This window comes from Pelophylax lessonae (assembly GCF_965119305.1).
Source record: "Pelophylax lessonae genome assembly, chromosome: 2".
Lineage (NCBI taxonomy): Eukaryota > Metazoa > Chordata > Amphibia > Anura > Ranidae > Pelophylax > Pelophylax lessonae.
In genome coordinates this window covers 454,040,752-454,059,506 of record NC_138769.1, presented here as the reverse complement: position 1 = coordinate 454,059,506, position 18,755 = coordinate 454,040,752, and the positions used below count along the sequence as shown (strand labels likewise).

General features: G+C 47.0%; 1 protein-coding gene across 5 annotated transcripts in view; it reads right to left on the bottom strand.

The window, feature by feature from the left end:
- The window catches only part of INPP4A (inositol polyphosphate-4-phosphatase type I A), a 146,562-nt gene that overhangs the window by 106,490 nt on the left and 21,317 nt on the right, over positions 1–18,755 (bottom strand). For all 5 annotated transcript variants that reach the window (XM_082244965.1, XM_082244968.1, XM_082244964.1 and 2 more), the window contains exon 4: positions 18,636–18,754. In XM_082244965.1, the coding sequence (XP_082101091.1) occupies positions 18,636–18,754 (119 nt within the window). The remainder of the gene's footprint in view (positions 1–18,635; position 18,755) is intronic.

The window sequence follows — 18,755 nt, the reverse complement described above, 5'->3', positions numbered from 1 at the left end:
CCCTGGACAGATAACTGACCGAGAATTCCTCCCCATCCGGATAGACTGGCATCCGTGGTCACTATCGTCCAATATATTGGCAGAAATGACTTTCCCTGGCTGAGCATCGGAGACCGAAGCCACCAGACCAGAGACTCTCTGGTCTGTTTGCTCAATCGGATCCGATTGTCCAGGGATTCCGTATTCCGATTCCATCTGAGAAGAATCTCTTGCTGAAGAATTCGGGTATGGGACTGGGCAAATGGGACTGCTTCGAAGGAAGCCACCATCAACCCCAGAACCCTCATGCAAGTTCGAAGAGAAGACCAGCTGTTGGATAGTAACAACTGGACTGCTGATTGAATCTTCCGGAGTTTCCCTACCGGAAGGAAAACTCTTGTCCTGACTGTGTCTAGAATTAGACCCAGATATTAGAGCCTCTGGGTGGGAACCAGAAATGACTTTTGCTGGTTCACCAGCCACCCAAATTCCTGTAAAGAAATTATAGTAATTTCTATGTTTTGTAGCAGGGTCTGAGGAGACTCTGCATGAAGCAGGAGATCGTCTAGGTAACCTAGAATCGATATGCCTCTTTGGCGCAGTAGTGCCAACATTGGGGCCAACACCTTCGTGAAGACCCGAGGAGCCGTGGCGAGACCGAAAGGTAACGCCACAAACTGATAGTGGTTCTCTTCTACGGAAAAGCGTAGAAACCGCTGATGTCCTGCGAAAATGGGAATGTGAAGATAGGCGTCCTTGATGTCTATGGACGCTAGGACATCCCCTGGATGCAGGAAGGCTGCTACTGTGCGAATGGATTCCATCTTGAATTTTCTTATGTTGAGAAAGGAATTGAGTGCCCTTAAGTCCAGAATTGGACGCACTTTGCCCTCTTTCCTGGGTATTGTAAATAGGTTTGAATAAAACCCCTGAAAACGTTCTGTACAAGGAACGTGGACTACCACTCCTTGTTGTAGTAAATCCGTGACTGCTCTCCGCAGATCTACTAGACGATCCGGGGATAGTCGGATATTGGAAGGGAAGAATCGCGCCGGTGGGAGAGATCAAAACTCGATCTTGTATCCTGACCTTATGACTTCGCAAACCCACTTGTCCGGGATTCTGGAAAGCCATGGATCCGGGAACCGGCGAAGACGTCCCCCCACCCCAGTTATGGGTGGGGGCGCACCTTCAGGCTTTGGACGATTTATCTTCAGGTCTGGAGGGGGCGGGCTTTTGCTTGCCCGACCAACGTCCCCTGAAGCCTCCTGAAGGAGCTTTGGAGGACTTAATTTTTTCACCCGCGGGACGAAAAAACTTTTTGTGAGCAGAGAAAGAAGGCCCTCGTCTTTGACGAGGTCCTTTACCTTTAACATTTTGCGGTAAAAAGGTGCTCTTTTCTCCCGTGAGATCCTTAATGATCTCATCTAAGTTGGCTCCAAATAGACGCTCTCCTAAAAAGGGGATATTAGCCAATGCTTTTTTGGAACCTTGGTCGGCTAACCAACCTTTTAGCCACAGTGTACGCCTGAGAACCACTGCTGAAACTGATGCTCGCGCCAATAATGGAGTGGCGTCTAACGCCGCATCACACACAAACTGTAACCCCTGTATCATTTGTTCCAACAAATCTGATACCGCCTGAGGGACCTCTTCTAAGTCCCGGCGTAACCACTTGGTCCATTCAGTTACAGTCTGCGAAACCAGTCCAATAGCAATTATTGGTCTGAAAGCTGATCCAATCAAGGAAAACATGGTGCGAGACATAGCTTCTATCTTGCGATCCACTGGATCTTTAAAAGACGGAGCGTCTTCTAAAGGAATAACCGTGGCTTTATTCAATCTAGCAATTGGTGAATCCACCACAGGTGGTTCTGTCCATTTCTTAATGAGGGTTTCCTCAAACGGATAACGCCTGTTAATGCGTTTAGAAATAGCAGAAGTGCGTTTTGGCAGACTCCATTCTTCTTTGATTGGATTGCCAAAACATTTGGGCAATGGAAAAACCTTCGCCACTTTGATGCATTTTTTAGTCCCAAAAGGGATTTCAGTTTCAGCTATTTCCGACGGAATACCCTGTAATCTTAAGGTTTCTTGAACAGATACAATGAGTGCGTTTACCAACGCTTCCTCTCGGGCTATGGCTGATGCCGAAACATCCTCCTCACTGTCTGAAGAGACAGTACCCGAGACACCAATCCCAGATGAAGTACCTGCAACTGCAGAAATAGGCTCAGATTCTGAATCCGAAGTTTCAGATAATAAGGGGTTATGCGGGGGTCGCTTTCTTGCGCCCTGTCCCTGACAAGCCACTTCCACCCGGGACACAAAAGTTTCCATAATAGCTGACAATGATTCAACCGTCAGTGGGGTGCTGGAGGATCCTGCAGACACCTTGAGGGGATCCGGTGGAGATACATGAGTGGCAGGGTCCATGTTAATTCAGGACACCTCTGCCAGAAAAAACAAAAACTTTTTTTTTTTTTTTTTAAATAAAAAATACCTCTTCTTTTTTTTTTTTTTTTTTTTTTATGTGTATCCCCCTAGCGCAATAGCGCCCCTCAGAGTACCTGCTTCTCGATCCCCACAGAGAGAGAGAGAGGGACCCTCAAGGCTCACCACCCGATGCAGAGAAGTTTCCAACCAACTGCAGTCAGCGTCTGTCTTTTACAGACTGGAAAGAGCTGTGTTAGTTTTCCCGGGTAGAAGGACGTGGCTCCGCCCCCTGTGTACGCCTTCCGGCGTTCCCAGCTCTCCACGAGGTAGCTGGGCTCATCAAACATGGCCGCCCCCATACGGGAGACAATAGACTCCAAAAACATGGCGGCCGGCGTGACCTGAGGACATTCATGCACCCGGTCTACGGCAAAATGGCGGCGGACTGCCGAAATCGTTTTTCCCAGCACATCCACCTGCATCTCTGCTAAATGGCGGTTTATCGATCTGCAGGAGGTACACTACAATTAAGGTAGGATTATACCTCCTATGTCTGCTGTAATACTACAGTCTGCTGGGTAGAGTGTTAGCTCTCAAACCAAGTCCACTTCCCACCAAACACATGCTGTATTTACAAGGGGGACTTTTAGTGTCAGACAGATACTGACCATGTATGGAGGGGCCCATAATTCATACTGCCTCATAACGAGGAAAAAAGGGAACGTTTACTCACCATACCGAACCGACAGGCACCCTCTCTTCACAATACCCTCTCCACCGGGGTGGGGGGTTGTGGACCACTCCGGACGCCTCGACTCTCTGGTTCCTGGCGTCCATGACTAGACAGAAAAAAACTGATGCCTTGTAGCAGAGAGAGGGAGGATATACCCTCTGGGACTGCCCCTAGGGTGGAGCCAGAACGTTTTTTCTTTTCTGCCTAGTCCTACTCCTGCGGAGACAACATAACCCAGTTCTTGTGAATCAAGAAGACTACGTCTGTCAATGAGCGACAGAGAAAATACGCTTTTTGCGATTTTTTTTACCAAACATAGGTAGCATAAAACAAATTGGCCGAAAATGTTAAAAAATTTTGATTTTTACATTTTTTTTGGGGGGAATTTCATATAAAAAAAAGGGAAAAATATTGCTATTTTTGCAAAATTTACGCTCTTTTTTTGTTTATAGCGCGTGATCAAAATATCGCACAGGTGATCAAATACCGCCAAAAGAAAGCTCTGTTTGTGGGAAAAAAAGGACGCCAAATTCGTTTAGGTACAGCGTCGCACGACCGCGCAATTGTCCGTTAAAGTCACGCAGTGCCGAATCGCAAAATACCCCCTGGTCAGGAAGGGGGTAAAATCTTCCGGGGCTTAAGTGGTTAAGAAGGGCCAAATTGTATTGGCTAGATCAGTGGTTGTCAACTTATGAGCAAATGAGGGCTTCAAATGCGGCCCCCGACATCACTTAAAGGGCTGTACATCATGTTTAATGTATGTAATGCTTGAGAAGGACTGTCAAAAACTGGGGACCTAAGAGGAAATGAGGGTCAGACAGTGTGGACATGCTGGGGATATGCTGCAGAAGATAATATGAAACTGGGAACATGTTACGTGAGGCTAGTAGCGATCAATGCTATTACCCTAATCAATGCTTCCACTACAGGCTGCCGAGGTCTGAGATCCCCACACCATATACCAAAGGGCCACATGCGGCCGAAGACCAGTCGGGGTGCTTATGCTGACCCATGTTCACAGCCAAAAGCGCCCAATAATGGTACTTTAGGCAAAGGAGCAACGGTAGAAGGTGGCCTGGTCTGATGAATTCAAGAATAATTGGAGGAGAACAAGTCAGTTTGGATTGAAATCTGGAGAATTTGGAGGCAAAATCAACACATCAATCAAGCATCTGTAGGATGTGCTGCAAAACAGGTTCTTTCCATGGAAGCCCCACCTCACAACTTACAGAATTTAAAGGATTTGCTACTGATGGCTTGGTGCCAGATACCACAGCATACCTTCAAAGGTCTAGTGGAATCCATGCCTTGATGGATTATGGTGGGTGGCCATAATGTTATGGCTGATTGGCGTAAGCCCCTGGTACATCCAGATAGAGAACGACAGTAAAGACTATAACTGCCTTACCATATACAAGAGAACATAAAGAGCCCTTATAGTCTGAATGGGTGTCCAAACCTCCTTATTTTACCTCTTTTTATGGATGCATCAAGTGTGAACTGTTATATCTATCTACGACAGCCTAAAATTAACCGAGGACTTTAAAATGAAAGTATAAATAAATACATAGAATGAAATGTTTGTACAAATATTGTGTGCCTGACTACATTGAATATTTATGAACTGTACAAAATAGGTCCAACCTTAATGTAACAATGACTTATAACACAAGCAAAGGATTCATTAGAATCATTTGCACATTCTTCTCTGAAATTATGGCACTCAATTACATGAAGAATTGAGCTAACAAAGGCACAGTGCCAGCAAAGCGACCTTTAGCTGGAGGATGCACGTGCTTGTTGTTTTATTATAATTATGCTTTCCTGAACGTTATTCCTAAAAAGCTCCTGTATGGCAATCTAAACCAGGGGTCTCCAAACTGTGGCTCGCAGGCCAGATGTGGCCCTTTGCTGGCCTTTATTCGTCCTTTAGGGCACTATTTTTTCTACTGATATGAGGCACTATTCCTCCCACAGGTTCAAATAAAGGGCTACTACTCCTCCCACTGACACCAGAAATGGGGAACGGACACAAATGATGGGGCACTATTCATCCTACTGATACTAATGATGTCATTTTTTTACTCCCACTGACCACCAAGCCTATGGCATGGTTTACTCCCACCGATGCCAGAGCATTTTCTACTCCCACTGGCCACAATCCGGCCCCTCTAAAGTTTTCAGGGCAGTAAACTGGCCCTTTGTTTAGAAAGTTTGGAGACCCCTGGTCTAAACAAATCCAGCAGTTACTATTAGTGTTGAGCGAACACGGACTGTATTATTCGTGTTCGTACCGAATAATTGGATTTTTTGTACCCGAACACGGACACGGACACTTTACTGTATGTTCGGGTAAAAATCCGTGTTCGGTCGTTTTATTTCCGGGTTTTGCATGCTTTGGCGCTCTTTTCATGGCGGGCTTTCAACAGCCAATCAACAATCGTTTAACTGGTGTGCCTTAAGCCATCCCAGCCATGCCTGCAAATGTCTCAGTAGCTGTGATTGGCCGTCTGAAGCATGTGACCAAGTCTTTATAAGTTCGAGGCAGCCGCAGCGGCGTCATTATGCTGCTTAGATTCAGGGACAGAGCACACATCAACGTGCTGGCTGCTGATTAGGGAAAGATAGGCAGGAAAAAACCATTTGTGTCCGGATAGAATTGAGGGACAGGTCGGAGTGTTTAGGCAGGGCGAGTTGTAGGCATTTTAGGGATAGAGTCTGCTGAATTATAGGGTCAGTGTCTTCTACAAACTACAATCGATATTGCTGTGTGGGGGGTGGGGTCTGCACTCAATCCTGATCTACGATCTCTTCTCAATCCTGTTAGGGACAGAGTCTGCTGAATTTTAGGGAAACTGTGTTCTACAAACTACAATCGATATTGCTGTGTGGTGTGGGATTGGAGATAGGCAGGTGTCAGTGATCCACATCCATTTTTCTGTGTGTGAGCTGCAGTGAACACAATCTTTTTGGGCTGCAGTGAACACAATCTTTTTGGGCTGCAGTGAACACAATCTTTTTGGGCTGCAGTGAACACAATCTTTTTGGGCTGCAGTGAACACAATCTTTTTGGGCTGCAGTGAACACAATCTTTTTGGGCTGCAGTGAACACAATCTTTTTGGGGTGCAGTGAACAAAATCTTTTTGGGGTGCAGTGAACACAATCCTTTTTGGTGTGCAGTGAACACAATCTTTGTGGGGTGCAGTGAACAAAATCCTTTGTGGGGTGCAGTGAACACAATCTTTTTGGGGTGCAGTGAACAAAATCCTTTTTGGGGTGCAGTGAACAACATCCTTTTTGGGGTGCAGTGAACACAATCTTTTTGGGGTGCAGTGAACAAAATCCTTTGTGGGGTGCAGTGAACACAATCTTTTTGGGGTGCAGTGAACACAATCTTTTTGGGGTGGAGTGAACAACATCCTTTTTGGGGTGCAGTGAACAAAATCCTTTTTGGGGTGCAGTGAACAAAATCATTTTTGGGGTGCAGTGAACACAATCTTTTTGGGGTGCAGTGAACACAATCTTTGTGGGGTGCAGTGAACACAATCTTTTTGGGGTGGAGTGAACAACATCCTTTTTGGGGTGCAGTGAACATCCTTTTTGGGGTGCAGTGAACACAATCTTTTTGGGGTGCAGTGAACACAATCTTTGTGGGGTACAGTGAACAGAATCTTTGTGGGGTGCAGTGAACACAATCTTTGGGGGGTACAGTGAACACAATCTTTGTGAGGTGCAGTGAACACAATCTTTGTGGGGTGCAGTGAACACAATCATTGTGGGGTGCAGTGAACTCAATCTTTGTGGGGTACAGTGAACACAATCTCATACTTCTGAAGGTTTGAGGGTGCTGCCTGTTCCATACTCCCCCTACTCCTCATCTAGCCTTTTAGGGGTACAAACAATAGTAATTGGGGCCTAGTGTGGTTGTGTACGTGTGATATACATACACTTTTTTGGGATCATATTTTCTATTCCGCTATTTAATCAAAAACCTTTGGGGATCAGTTAAATTGGGGGATAGTCTGTGTTGGTACGTGTGAGAGAGATCCACCTTTCCAAGTTGTTGGGGTTCATCTCATACTTCTGAAGGTTTGAGGGTGCTGCCTGTTCCATACTCCCCCTACTCCTAGCCTTTTAGGGGTACAAACAATAGTAATTGGGGCCTAGTGTGGTTGTGTACGTGTGATATACATACACTTTTTTGGGATCATATTTTCTATTCCGCTATTTAATCAAAAACCTTTGGGGATCAGTTAAATTGGGGGATAGTCTGTGTTGGTACGTGTGAGAGAGATCCACCTTTCCAAGTTGTTGGGGTTCATCTCATACTTCTGAAGGTTTGAGGGTGCTGCCTGTTCCATACTCCCCCTACTCCTAGCCTTTTAGGGGTACAAACAATAGTAATTGGGGCCTAGTGTGGTTGTGTACGTGTGATATACATACACTTTTTTGGGATCATATTTTCTATTCCGCTATTTAATCAAAAACCTTTGGGGATCAGTTAAATTGGGGGATAGTCTGTGTTGGTACGTGTGAGAGAGATCCACCTTTCCAAGTTGTTGGGGTTCATCTCATACTTCTGAAGGTTTGAGGGTGCTGCCTGTTCCATACTCCCCCTACTCCTAGCCTTTTAGGGGTACAAACAATAGTAATTGGGGCCTAGTGTGGTTGTGTACGTGTGATATACATACACTTTTTTGGGATCATATTTTCTATTCCGCTATTTAATCAAAAACCTTTGGGGATCAGTTAAATTGGGGGATAGTCTGTGTTGGTACGTGTGAGAGAGATCCACCTTTCCAAGTTGTTGGGGTTCATCTCATACTTCTGAAGGTTTGAGGGTGCTGCCTGTTCCATACTCCCCCTACTCCTAGCCTTTTAGGGGTACAAACAATAGTAATTGGGGCCTAGTGTGGTTGTGTACGTGCGAGATACATACACTTTTTTTGATCATATTTCCTATTCCGCTATTCAATAAAAACCTTTGAGGATCAATTGAATTGCGGGATAGTCTGTGTCGGTACGTGTGAGAGAGATCCACCTTTCCAAGTTGTTGGGGTTCATCTCATACTTCTGAAGGTTTGAGGGTGCTGCCTGTTCCATACTCCCCCTACTCCTCATCTAGCCTTTTAGGGGTACAAACAATAGTAATTGGGGCCTAGTGTGGTTGTGTACGTGTGATATACATACACTTTTTTTGGATCATATTTTCTATTCCGCTATTTAATCAAAAACCTTTGGGGATCAGTTAAATTGGGGGATAGTCTGTGTTGGTACGTGTGAGAGAGATCCACCTTTCCAAGTTGTTGGGGTTCATCTCATACTTCTGAAGGTTTGAGGGTGCTGCCTGTTCCATACCCCCCCTACTCCTCATCTAGCCTTTTAGGGGTACAAACAATAGTAATTGGGGCCTAGTGTGGTTGTGTACGTGCGAGATACATACACTTTTTTTGATCATATTTCCTATTCCGCTATTCAATAAAAACCTTTGAGGATCAATTGAATTGCGGGATAGTCTGTGTCGGTACGTGTGAGAGAGATCCACCTTTCCAAGTTGTTGGGGTTCATCTCATACTTCTGAAGGTTTGAGGGTGCTGCCTGTTCCATACCCCCCCTACTCCTCATCTAGCCTTTTAGGGGTACAAACAATAGTAATTGGGGCCTAGTGTGGTTGTGTACGTGCGAGATACATACACTTTTTTTGATCATATTTCCTATTCCGCTATTCAATAAAAACCTTTGAGGATCAATTGAATTGCGGGATAGTCTGTGTCGGTACGTGTGAGAGAGATCCACCTTTCCAAGTTGTTGGGGTTCATCTCATACTTCTGAAGGTTTGAGGGTGCTGCCTGTTCCATACTCCCCCTACTCCTCATCTAGCCTTTTAGGGGTACAAACAATAGTAATTGGGGCCTAGTGTGGTTGTGTACGTGTGATATACATACACTTTTTTTGGATCATATTTTCTATTCCGCTATTCAATAAAAACCTTTCTAGGGCAAGATCTTAAATTACAGAAATATGAGGAGACGTCAAATAAGGGCCGTGGCCTGGGTCGTGGTGCTGCTGGTAGAGCTCCTGTTGCAAGGAGAGGACATGGTCGATCTGTGCCAGCTACACGCACAAGTGAAACACCTTCCTCAAGTGTGAGTAGGCGACAGAACCTGCATCAGTATTTGGTAGGGCATCAAACGCCCCTAGAAGTGATGAGGCCAGAACAAGTTGAGGCGATAGTAGATTGGTTTGCTGCTGACAGTGCCTCCAGTTCCTTCACATTGTCTCCCACCCAGTCTACTGCAGAAAGGTCAGAGTTGGCACCTGCAGCCAATGTCCAACCGTCTTTCACCTCACCCCCTTGCAAATCAGGCCAGCAGTCTGAGCCCCAAGCCATACAGCAGTCTCTTATTCTTTTTGAGGACTCTGTCAGCAGGGTTTCCCAGGGCCATCCACCTAGCCCTGCCCCAGAAGTGGAAGAGATTGAGTGCAGCGATGCCCAACCACTTATTTCTCAAGATGAGTACATGCAAGGATCATCGCAGCACGTCTCCGATGATGACGAAACGCAGGTGCCAACTGCTGCGGCGTTCAGCATTGTGGAGACCGACAAGGAGGGCAGGGGTGAAGACTGGGTGGAAGATGATGTGGAGGACGATGAGGTCCTCGACCCCACATGGAATGAACGTCATGCAGGTGACCTGAGTAGTTTGGAGGAAGAGGCGGTGGTCGCACAGAGCCACCAGCACAGCAGAAGAGGGAGCAGGGTGCAGAAGCGGAGCGGCCGTGCCCTAGACACTACGCCCGCTACTGCCCAACGCAGCAAGGGAACGAGCGCACCAAAGTCAGCTCAAAGGAGTTCTCTAGCGTGGAAGTTCTTTAGAAAATGTGCTGATGACAGGACACGAGTGGTTTGCACCCTGTGCAATCAGAGCTTGAAGCGAGGCATGAACCTTCTCAACCTGAGCACAACCTGCATGATCAGGCATCTAAGTGCAAAGCACGAGCTGCAGTGGAGTACACACCTTCAAAACCAAGAAACGTCTCTGGCTCATCCTGCTTCCTCTTCTGCTGCAGTCTCGGCCGCTCCAGCCACATCTGTAGTGATACCGGCACCTGCCACCCCGCAAACAGACGATCTGTCAGCAACACCACCACCTGGGTCACCAACAACCATCTCCACAATGTCCCGTGGAAGCGTTCAGCTTTCCATCTCCCAAACACTTGAGAGGAAGAGGAAGTACCCCCCTACCCACCCGCGATCCCTGGCCCTGAATGCCAGCATTTCAAAATTATTGGCCTTTGAAATGCTGTCATTCCGTCTGGTGGAGACGCACAGTTTTAAAAACCTTATGTCGTGGCTGTCCCACAGTACGTCGTGCCCAGCCGCCACTACTTTTCCAGGCAAGCCATCCCTTCCCTGCACAACCAAGTGGGGGAAAATATCAGGTGTGCACTGCGCAACGCCATCTGTGCCAAGGTCCACCTAACTACGGATACGTGGACCAGTAAGCACGGTCAGGGGCGTTATATCTCCCTAACGGCACACTGGGTAAATGCAGTGGCGGATGGGCCTGAGGCGGATAGCAATTTGGCGCATGTCCTTCCACCACCGAGGATTGCAGGGCGCTTCAGTTTGCCTCCTGTTCGTAACTCCTCCTACTCCGCTTCCTCATCCTCTACCGCCTCCTCATCCGGACAGCGTAACACCTTCACCACCAACTTCAGCACGGCCAGGGGTAAACGACAGCAGGCAGTTTTACAACTTGCCTGTTTGGGGGACAAACCACACACCGCGCAGGAGTTGTGGAGGAGCATGGAACAGCAGACAAATGAGTGGTTGCTGCCAGCGAGCCTCAAGCCCGGCCTGGTGGTGTGTGATAACGGGCGAAATCTCATAGCAGCTCTGGGCCTAGCCGGTTTGACGCACATCCCTTGCCTGGCGCATGTGCTGAATTTGGTGGTGCAGAGGTTCCTTAAAAACTACCCCGATATGTCAGAGCTGCTGCAGAAAGTGCGGGCCGTTTGTGCGCACTTTCGGCGTTCTCACCCTGCTGCTGCTCGCCTGGCAGCGCTGCAGCGTAACTTCGGCCTTCCCGCTCACCGCCTCATATGTGACGTGCCCACAAGGTGGAACTCCACCTTGCACATGCTGGAAAGACTGTGCGAGCAGCAGCAGGCCATAGTGGAGTTTCAGCTGCAGCACGCACGCGTGAGTCGCTCTGCGGAACAGCACCACTTCACCACCAATAACTGGGCCTCCATGCGAGACCTGTGTGCCTTGTTGCGCTGTTTTGAGTACTCCACCAACATGGCCAGTGGCAATGACGCCGTTCTCAGCTTAACTATCCCACTTCTATGCCTCCTTGAAAAAACAATTCGGGCGATGATGGAAGAGGATGTGGCACAGGATGAGGAGGAGGAGGAGGATGAAGAGGTAACATTTCCAAGGCTTTCAGGGCAGTCATTCGCAAGGGGCTCCGAGGGTGGGTTCCTGCACACGCAAACGCCAGGGACGCAATTGTCCAGCAGGGGCACAGTTCTGGAGGATGAGGAGGATGAGGAGGAGGAGGAGCTGGAGGAGGAGATGGAACCATGTTCACAGCAGGGTGGCACCCAGGCCAGCTCATGGCCATCACTGGTGCGTGGCTGGGGGGATACAGAGGACACGGACGATACACCTCCCACAGAGGACAGCCTTTCGTCGCCTCTGGGCAGCCTGGCACACATGAGCGATTACATGCTGCAGTGTCTCCACAACGACCGCCGAGTTGCCCACATTCTAACTTGTGCTGATTACTGGGTGGCCACGCTGCTGGATCCCCGTTACAAGGACAACGTACCGTCCTTAATTCACTCACTGGAGCGCGATCGCAAGATGCGCGAGTACAAGCGCACGCTGGTAGACGCCATGCTGCTGGCATTCCCATCTGACAGCGGGGCCACAGTGGAAGCACAAGGCAGAGGAGGAGGAGGAGGAGGTCGCCAACGCAACCAGGGCACCGCCAGCACCTCAGAAGGCAGGGTTAGCATGGCCGAAATGTGGAAAAGCTTTGTCAGCACGCCACAACAAACAGCAGCACCAGCAGCTCAGATGGAACGTCTTAGCAGGAGGCAGCATTTTACCAACATGGTGGAGCAGTATGTGTGCACACGCCTACATGTAGTGAATGACGGGTCTGCCCCCTTCAACTTCTGGGTCTCCAAATTGGGCACATGGCCTGAGCTTGCCCTTTACGCCTTGGAGGTGCTGGCGTGCCCTGCAGCCAGTGTATTATCTGAACGGGTATTTAGCACGGCTGGGGGCGTTATAACAGACAAGCGCAGCCGCCTGTCCAGAGACAATGTGGACAAGCTCACGTTCATTAAAATGAACCAGGCATGGATCCCACGGGACTTTTCCGTACCTTATGCAGAATAGCAATGGATACCGACCTTACCCACCCATTGTTCCATTTTTGCTCTTTCTCACTCTTTTGGGGTGTACCCTCATTTAAAATTTTTGAAAAGAAGCAGTGTTGGCTACCTCGTCCTCCTCCTCAGGGCCAGATTAATGTAGGGGCTATTGGAGCTGCAGCTCCAGGCCCCTACCTTTTATATAGGCCCCGGGTTGGCCATATTCACTGTTACCGCTCTTCTGTCACTTGTAAACACAGAAGTCTGGCTTCTATGCTCGCTTCCCCAGGCAGCACCCTCAGAACCTCCCCACACAGCGTGAAGGCCGGACAAGGAGGGACAGTTGGCGATGCATGGATGTGTTTATGGGCTTCAGAGACAGCATCCCATGTTGAATTAGGCATGCATGGCTGCACCCTTCCTCCTCTGGGTGCATGGCAAGGCACGGCCCTTAAGGCCCTTCAAAATCCTCAGCACCAAGCCCATGATGCTGTTAATCCGGCCCTGGTCCTCCTCCACCGCCGCTTCCACCTACACCGCCCATAGGTGTGCGCAGCCTATTGCATTAAGGTGTGCACCCCAAAGTTGAAATACACATGCATGTGTTTGCCAGCAGGGAGAGTAATGTATCGGGGCCATGTACCTGTAGGCAAGGAGAAATAGAGCAGAGCAGGTCCCAGGGAGATCTTTCCCATCTCCTCACTGGCAATGCTATGTGCCCTAGGTGATTAGGGTGTGCCCAGGCACACCCAGCACACCCTGTGCGCACGCCTATGTCACCGCCACATCCACCACCACCTCAACCTCCCTCCTACTCCATATGGGCCTCGTCCTTCAGAGATGAAGAAGAACATTGTTTTATTTTTCTGGTTTTTTTTTGTTGTTTTAAGTTATTTCCCTATCCACATTTGTTTGCAGAGCACTTGCCATGCTCTTAATTACGTTTTGCTGCCATTTGCAGCACTCTAGCCCTTTCCTTTGGTGTTTTAGAGCCATTTTAGTGCCTTAAAGTTCGGGTCCCCATTGACTTCAATGGGGTTCGGTGTCCGGGAAAAGTTCGGTAAAAGTCCGGGACACGGACCCGGACTTTTTTTTAAAGTTCGGCCGAACCCGTCGAACACGGACATCTAGGTGTTCGCTCAACCCTAGTTACTATATGATATACAAACCGCAAAGAAACAAAAATCTCTTCCTTGACTTGAACCAAATCTTCCTTCATTTGTGTCTTACATGCCCCTTTCCCAGTCACTGCAACTCAAAGTGGCTCATACTCCCCCCTCCTAGACATTGCAGTTCACAGAAGGGGGGCTTCTCAGAAACAGAGACAGTGCTGTCAATCCAGCCAGCAGTGAACAGGACTAAGTGACAATGTAGATAGTCCGAACGCTTCTACATTTTCTCATCCCAAAGTAGTGCAATCAGGCACAGCCTACATAGGAGTGGGCAACTATGGGGCAAATTTAGGAGCAATGCAATACTGTCACCACAAGGAAGGTATTAAAGTGGAGTTCCAGTAATTTTTTTGTTTATTAAAAGTCAGCAGCTACAAAAACTGTAGCTGCTGACCTTTAATAAACACACACTCACCTGTTCCACGATCCAGGGGTGCACACACCCCAGCCCTGTTCTCCCTCGGCGGTGCCGGCATCTCTACTATGGGGACCCGGCTGTAGCAGCTTGTGGCTTCACAGCCAGGTGCCCATTGCGCATGCGCAAGTGGCACTGCGCTCTTTGACTGGTCCCGAAGTCTTCTAGGACCTGCCATGTATCCCAGAAGACTTTGGGGGGGGCGGGTAGGAGAAAACCGCTTCCGATGACCTAAGGTGACCGGAACGGAAGTGGGAGCATGTACCTGTCAAAATCGGGTACCTGCTTGCTCCCTCCTCCCCAAAAGCTCAGTTTCACAAACAGGAGCCGAGGAGAAAGCCTTGAAGCAGAAATTCCACTTTTGGGTGGAACTTCGCTTTAAGCCCCTTTCACACTTATGCAACGCGATTTTACGACACGACTGACGCGATTTTGAAAGCAATGGCTATGGCTATATACCTCAAAACGCATTAAAATCGTGCCAAAGTAGTGCAGGAACTACTTTGTAGTCGGTGTGACTTCAAAACGCACAGATATGAATGGGGCTCATTGAAAATAATGGAAAACGACTTGTCATGCAATTTTGCGGTCTACAATCGTGGGACAAGTCGCACTAGTGTGAAAGGGGCCTTAGGTAAACTTAATAGCAGTCTTAACAGGTATTGATCGGACTTTGCAGGGGGTTAAATAGAAAACTGTAAACGCAATTTATAATTTAGTGCTGGGTACATTTTTTTTTTTGTCTATGAGGTAGCTCAGAAAGAAATGCCCTACGTGCAGATAAGGGGGCAGCGTCATATAATATACCTAATGAAGAAAGCATAAATGCACTAAAAGGTTGACACCACATTTAAGAGTTAAACATTCAATCAGTTGCATACCCAGATGTACGTCATTAAAAGCATTGGAAACTGCTTGCTTTTTGCAGTCCAAGAACAATGGCAACTTGCATGTTGGGTCCAGGAACTTCTTAAAGCTTGTTGAAAGCCTGCTAGCAGCTTGCTTAAATAACTCCCATTAAGATCTGTGCTCAACATTTACAAACTGATGTTAAAGGTACTTTAAAGGCTTCACCAAAGCTTGCTGAAGCTCTGCAAATGCTTTGTCAAAGCTTGCTATTCTTATATAAGCTGAAGCCTGTGTGAAACAAGTTTTACATCACCACATCTGCTAACCAGACCACAGTGATCCTTGCTTCTGTACATAGTCATTTATGCAAAGTTCTGTGCTGTGGCACAGTTTGTACTCATATTTGGCACTTTTCCACTGCAAGTACCGGCTAGTACAGACTCGGCTCTACTCGGCCCTGCTTGGCCCGGTTTGCTTTTCCACTGCGGTACCGCATGGTATAGTGTCGGAACGGTTCGGTACAGTACGGTATAGGTTTGCTTTTCCACTAAAGTAGTACTAAAGTTAAGTGGGTGGGATAACAACGGGGTGGGTGTGATTCTCTGACCAATCAGTGGCTAGTAGTGACTGCATGCAAAGGATTGTGGGATATGGTACCAGTTTGGTACCTGTTGGAACCACAATCGAGTAGGTACTGTTTTTTCAGAGCCGTACCGTACCGTACTGTTCGGTTCCATGCAGTGGAAAAGCAAACCTATACCGTACCGAACCGTTCCGACCCTATACCATGCGGTACCGCAGTGGAAAAGCACAAAAGCGTGCCGAACCGGTACGGTTCCATGCAGTGGAAAAGCGCCAATTGAAGCAAACCGTACTGGACCACAAGTGAACTCTGCCCAGGGCCTCTAAGTGGTCCCTGTTACGGTGTGCTTAACCGTTCCTGAGCACAGTTTGGAGCACTCACACTATACAAACGACCTGAACTAAGGGGGTGAACGGTGCTTGGAACCAGTTACAACTGGCAGTGTGTGTGCACCCTAACATTCGATCTTGGAGTGAATGAACTTTCTCAAACAAAAATCACACTCCCTGTTAATTTTCCATCTTGCTCTTTTGACTTTTCTTGTCACTGTGGTTGAAATCAAACATCCATTTTAACCCAATAATAATCTTAAAAACAAACAAACCTTAAAACTAAGATTTTTAAACTAAACTCTGCTAGCGTATTGCCAGCTTTAGTGGGGATTGGGAAATGATGGATCCTGAAAGTAGCAGCCCCCATGGCTGGAGTGGACACAGCACAGGACCTGGAAGCGGTATCACCAATTTGTGAAACGTTTCATCTCTGGTAAAAAGACTGAGAAAATGAAGTGTCCTTGGCAAATGTAACAGATATTTAGAACCAGATTTTTTTCAATGTCTTTATTTAAACAATACACTTGCATGTAAATTCAAGATGTTCTTGTGTTGCACCATATGTTCCACTATGAACAACATAAAAGATGATTGCATCATTTATTAAATAATGTATTTACTTTATCCAGTGTCCTTTCAATTTACCAGTGGTGTATGGCAGGAGTCTTCAAACTATGGCCCTCCAGTTGTTCAGGAACTACAATTCCCATCATGCCTAGTTATGTCTGTAAATGTCAGAGTTTTACAATGCCTCATGGGATGTGTAGTTCTGCAACAGCTGGAGGGCCGTAGTTTGAGGATCCCTGGTGTATGGTATGTTCTTCACAGTACAGGTTATAGGAACCCATTGATATTCACGTCAATGGTGGAAATCCATGGTAGAAAACAGATTATATACACACATACATATGCACACACACACACACACACGCACAGCATCTCACAAAAGTGAGTACACCCCCTCACATTTTTTTTGTAAATATTTTATTTATTTTTTTCGACTCTTTGCTACAATGTAAAGTAGTGAGTGTACAGCTTGTAGAACAGTGTAAATTTGCTGTCCCCTCAAAATAACAACACACAGCCATTAACGTCTAAACCGCTGGCAACAAAAGTGAGTACACCCCTAAGTGAAAATGTCCAAATTGGGCCCAAAGTGTCAATATTTTGTGTGGCCACCATTATTTTCCAGCACTGCCTTAACCCTCTTGGGCATGGAGTTCACCAGAGCTTCACAGGTTGCCACTGGAGTCCTCTTCCACTCCTCCATGACCACATCACTGAGCTGGTGGATGTTAGAGACCTTGCGCACCTCCAAATTCCATTTGAGGATGCCCCCCATATGCCTAATAGGGTTTAGGTCTGGAGACATGCTTGACCAGTCCATCACCTTTACCCTCAGCTTCTTTAGTAAGGCAGTGGTCGACTTGGAGGTGTGTTTGGGGTCGTTCTGTTGGAATACTGCCCTGGCTGGAATACTGCCCTGCGGCCCAGTCCCTGAAGGGAGGGGATAATGCTCTGCTTCAGTATGTCACAGTACATGTTGGCATTCATGGTTCCCTCAATAAACTGTAGCTCCCCAGTGCCGGCAGCACTCATGCAGCCCCAGACCATGACACTCCCACCACCACGCTTGACTGTAGGCAAAAACACACTTGTCGCCACACACGCTTGACACCATCTGAACCAAATAAGTTTATCTTGGTCTCATCAGACCACAGGACATGGTTCCAGTATTCCATGTTCTTAGTCTGCTTGTCTTCAGCAAACTGTTTGCGGGCTTTCTTTTGCATTATCTTTAGAAGAGACTTCCTTTTGGGGCGACAGCCATGTAGACCAATATGATGCAGTGTGTGACGTATGGTCTGAGCACCGATAGGCTGATCCCCCCACCTCTTCAACCTTGGCAGCAATGCTGGCAGCACTCATAAGTCTATTTCCCAAAGACCTCTGGATATGATGCAGGGCACATGCACTTAACCTCTTTGGTCAAGCATGGCGAGGCCTGTTCCGAGTGGAACCTGTCCTGTTAAACCGCTGTATGGTCTTGGCCACTGTGCTGCAGCTCAGTTTTAGGATCTTTTTAACCTAGGACATCTTTATCTAGAGCAATAATTATTTTTTCAGATCCTTTTTTCAGAGAGTTCTTTGCCATGAGGTGCCATGTTCAACGTACAGTGACCAGTATGAGAGAGTGAGAGCAATAATACCACATTTAAAACACCTGCTCCCCATTCACACCTGAGACCTTGCAACACTAACGAGTCACATGACACCGGTGAGGGAAAATGGCTTATTGGGCCCAACTTGGACATTTTCACTTAGGGGTGTACTGATTTTTGTTGCCAGCGATTTAGACATTAATGCCTGTGTGTTGAGTTATTTTGAGGGGGACAGCAAAGTGTAATTTCTTCAGTGTTGTCACATGAAAAGCTATAAAATATTTAGGAAAATGTAAGGGGTGTACTCACTTTTGTGAGATATATACACATATACATACATACATACATACACACACACACATAAATACATACATTTGAGAATATATAAATTACACACACTATATATATATATATATATATATATATATATATATATATATATATATATATATATATATATATATATATATATATATATCCCCAAGTGGCCACTTTGCTTAATGTAGTGTGAGCAACAGACCTAATTCACAAATGTTATTAATGTATAAAAATACATTTCTCAGCCTAGGAAAGCAAAGCTCACCTCTATGATTTCGGTTTGGGCATGCTTTGTCCAAAAAGCCTGAGGTGGGGTTGTGACACTAATAGCAACAAAGCTATTTGGCTTCCGATCCAATGATGGGGTAGTAAGCTCACTACAAGC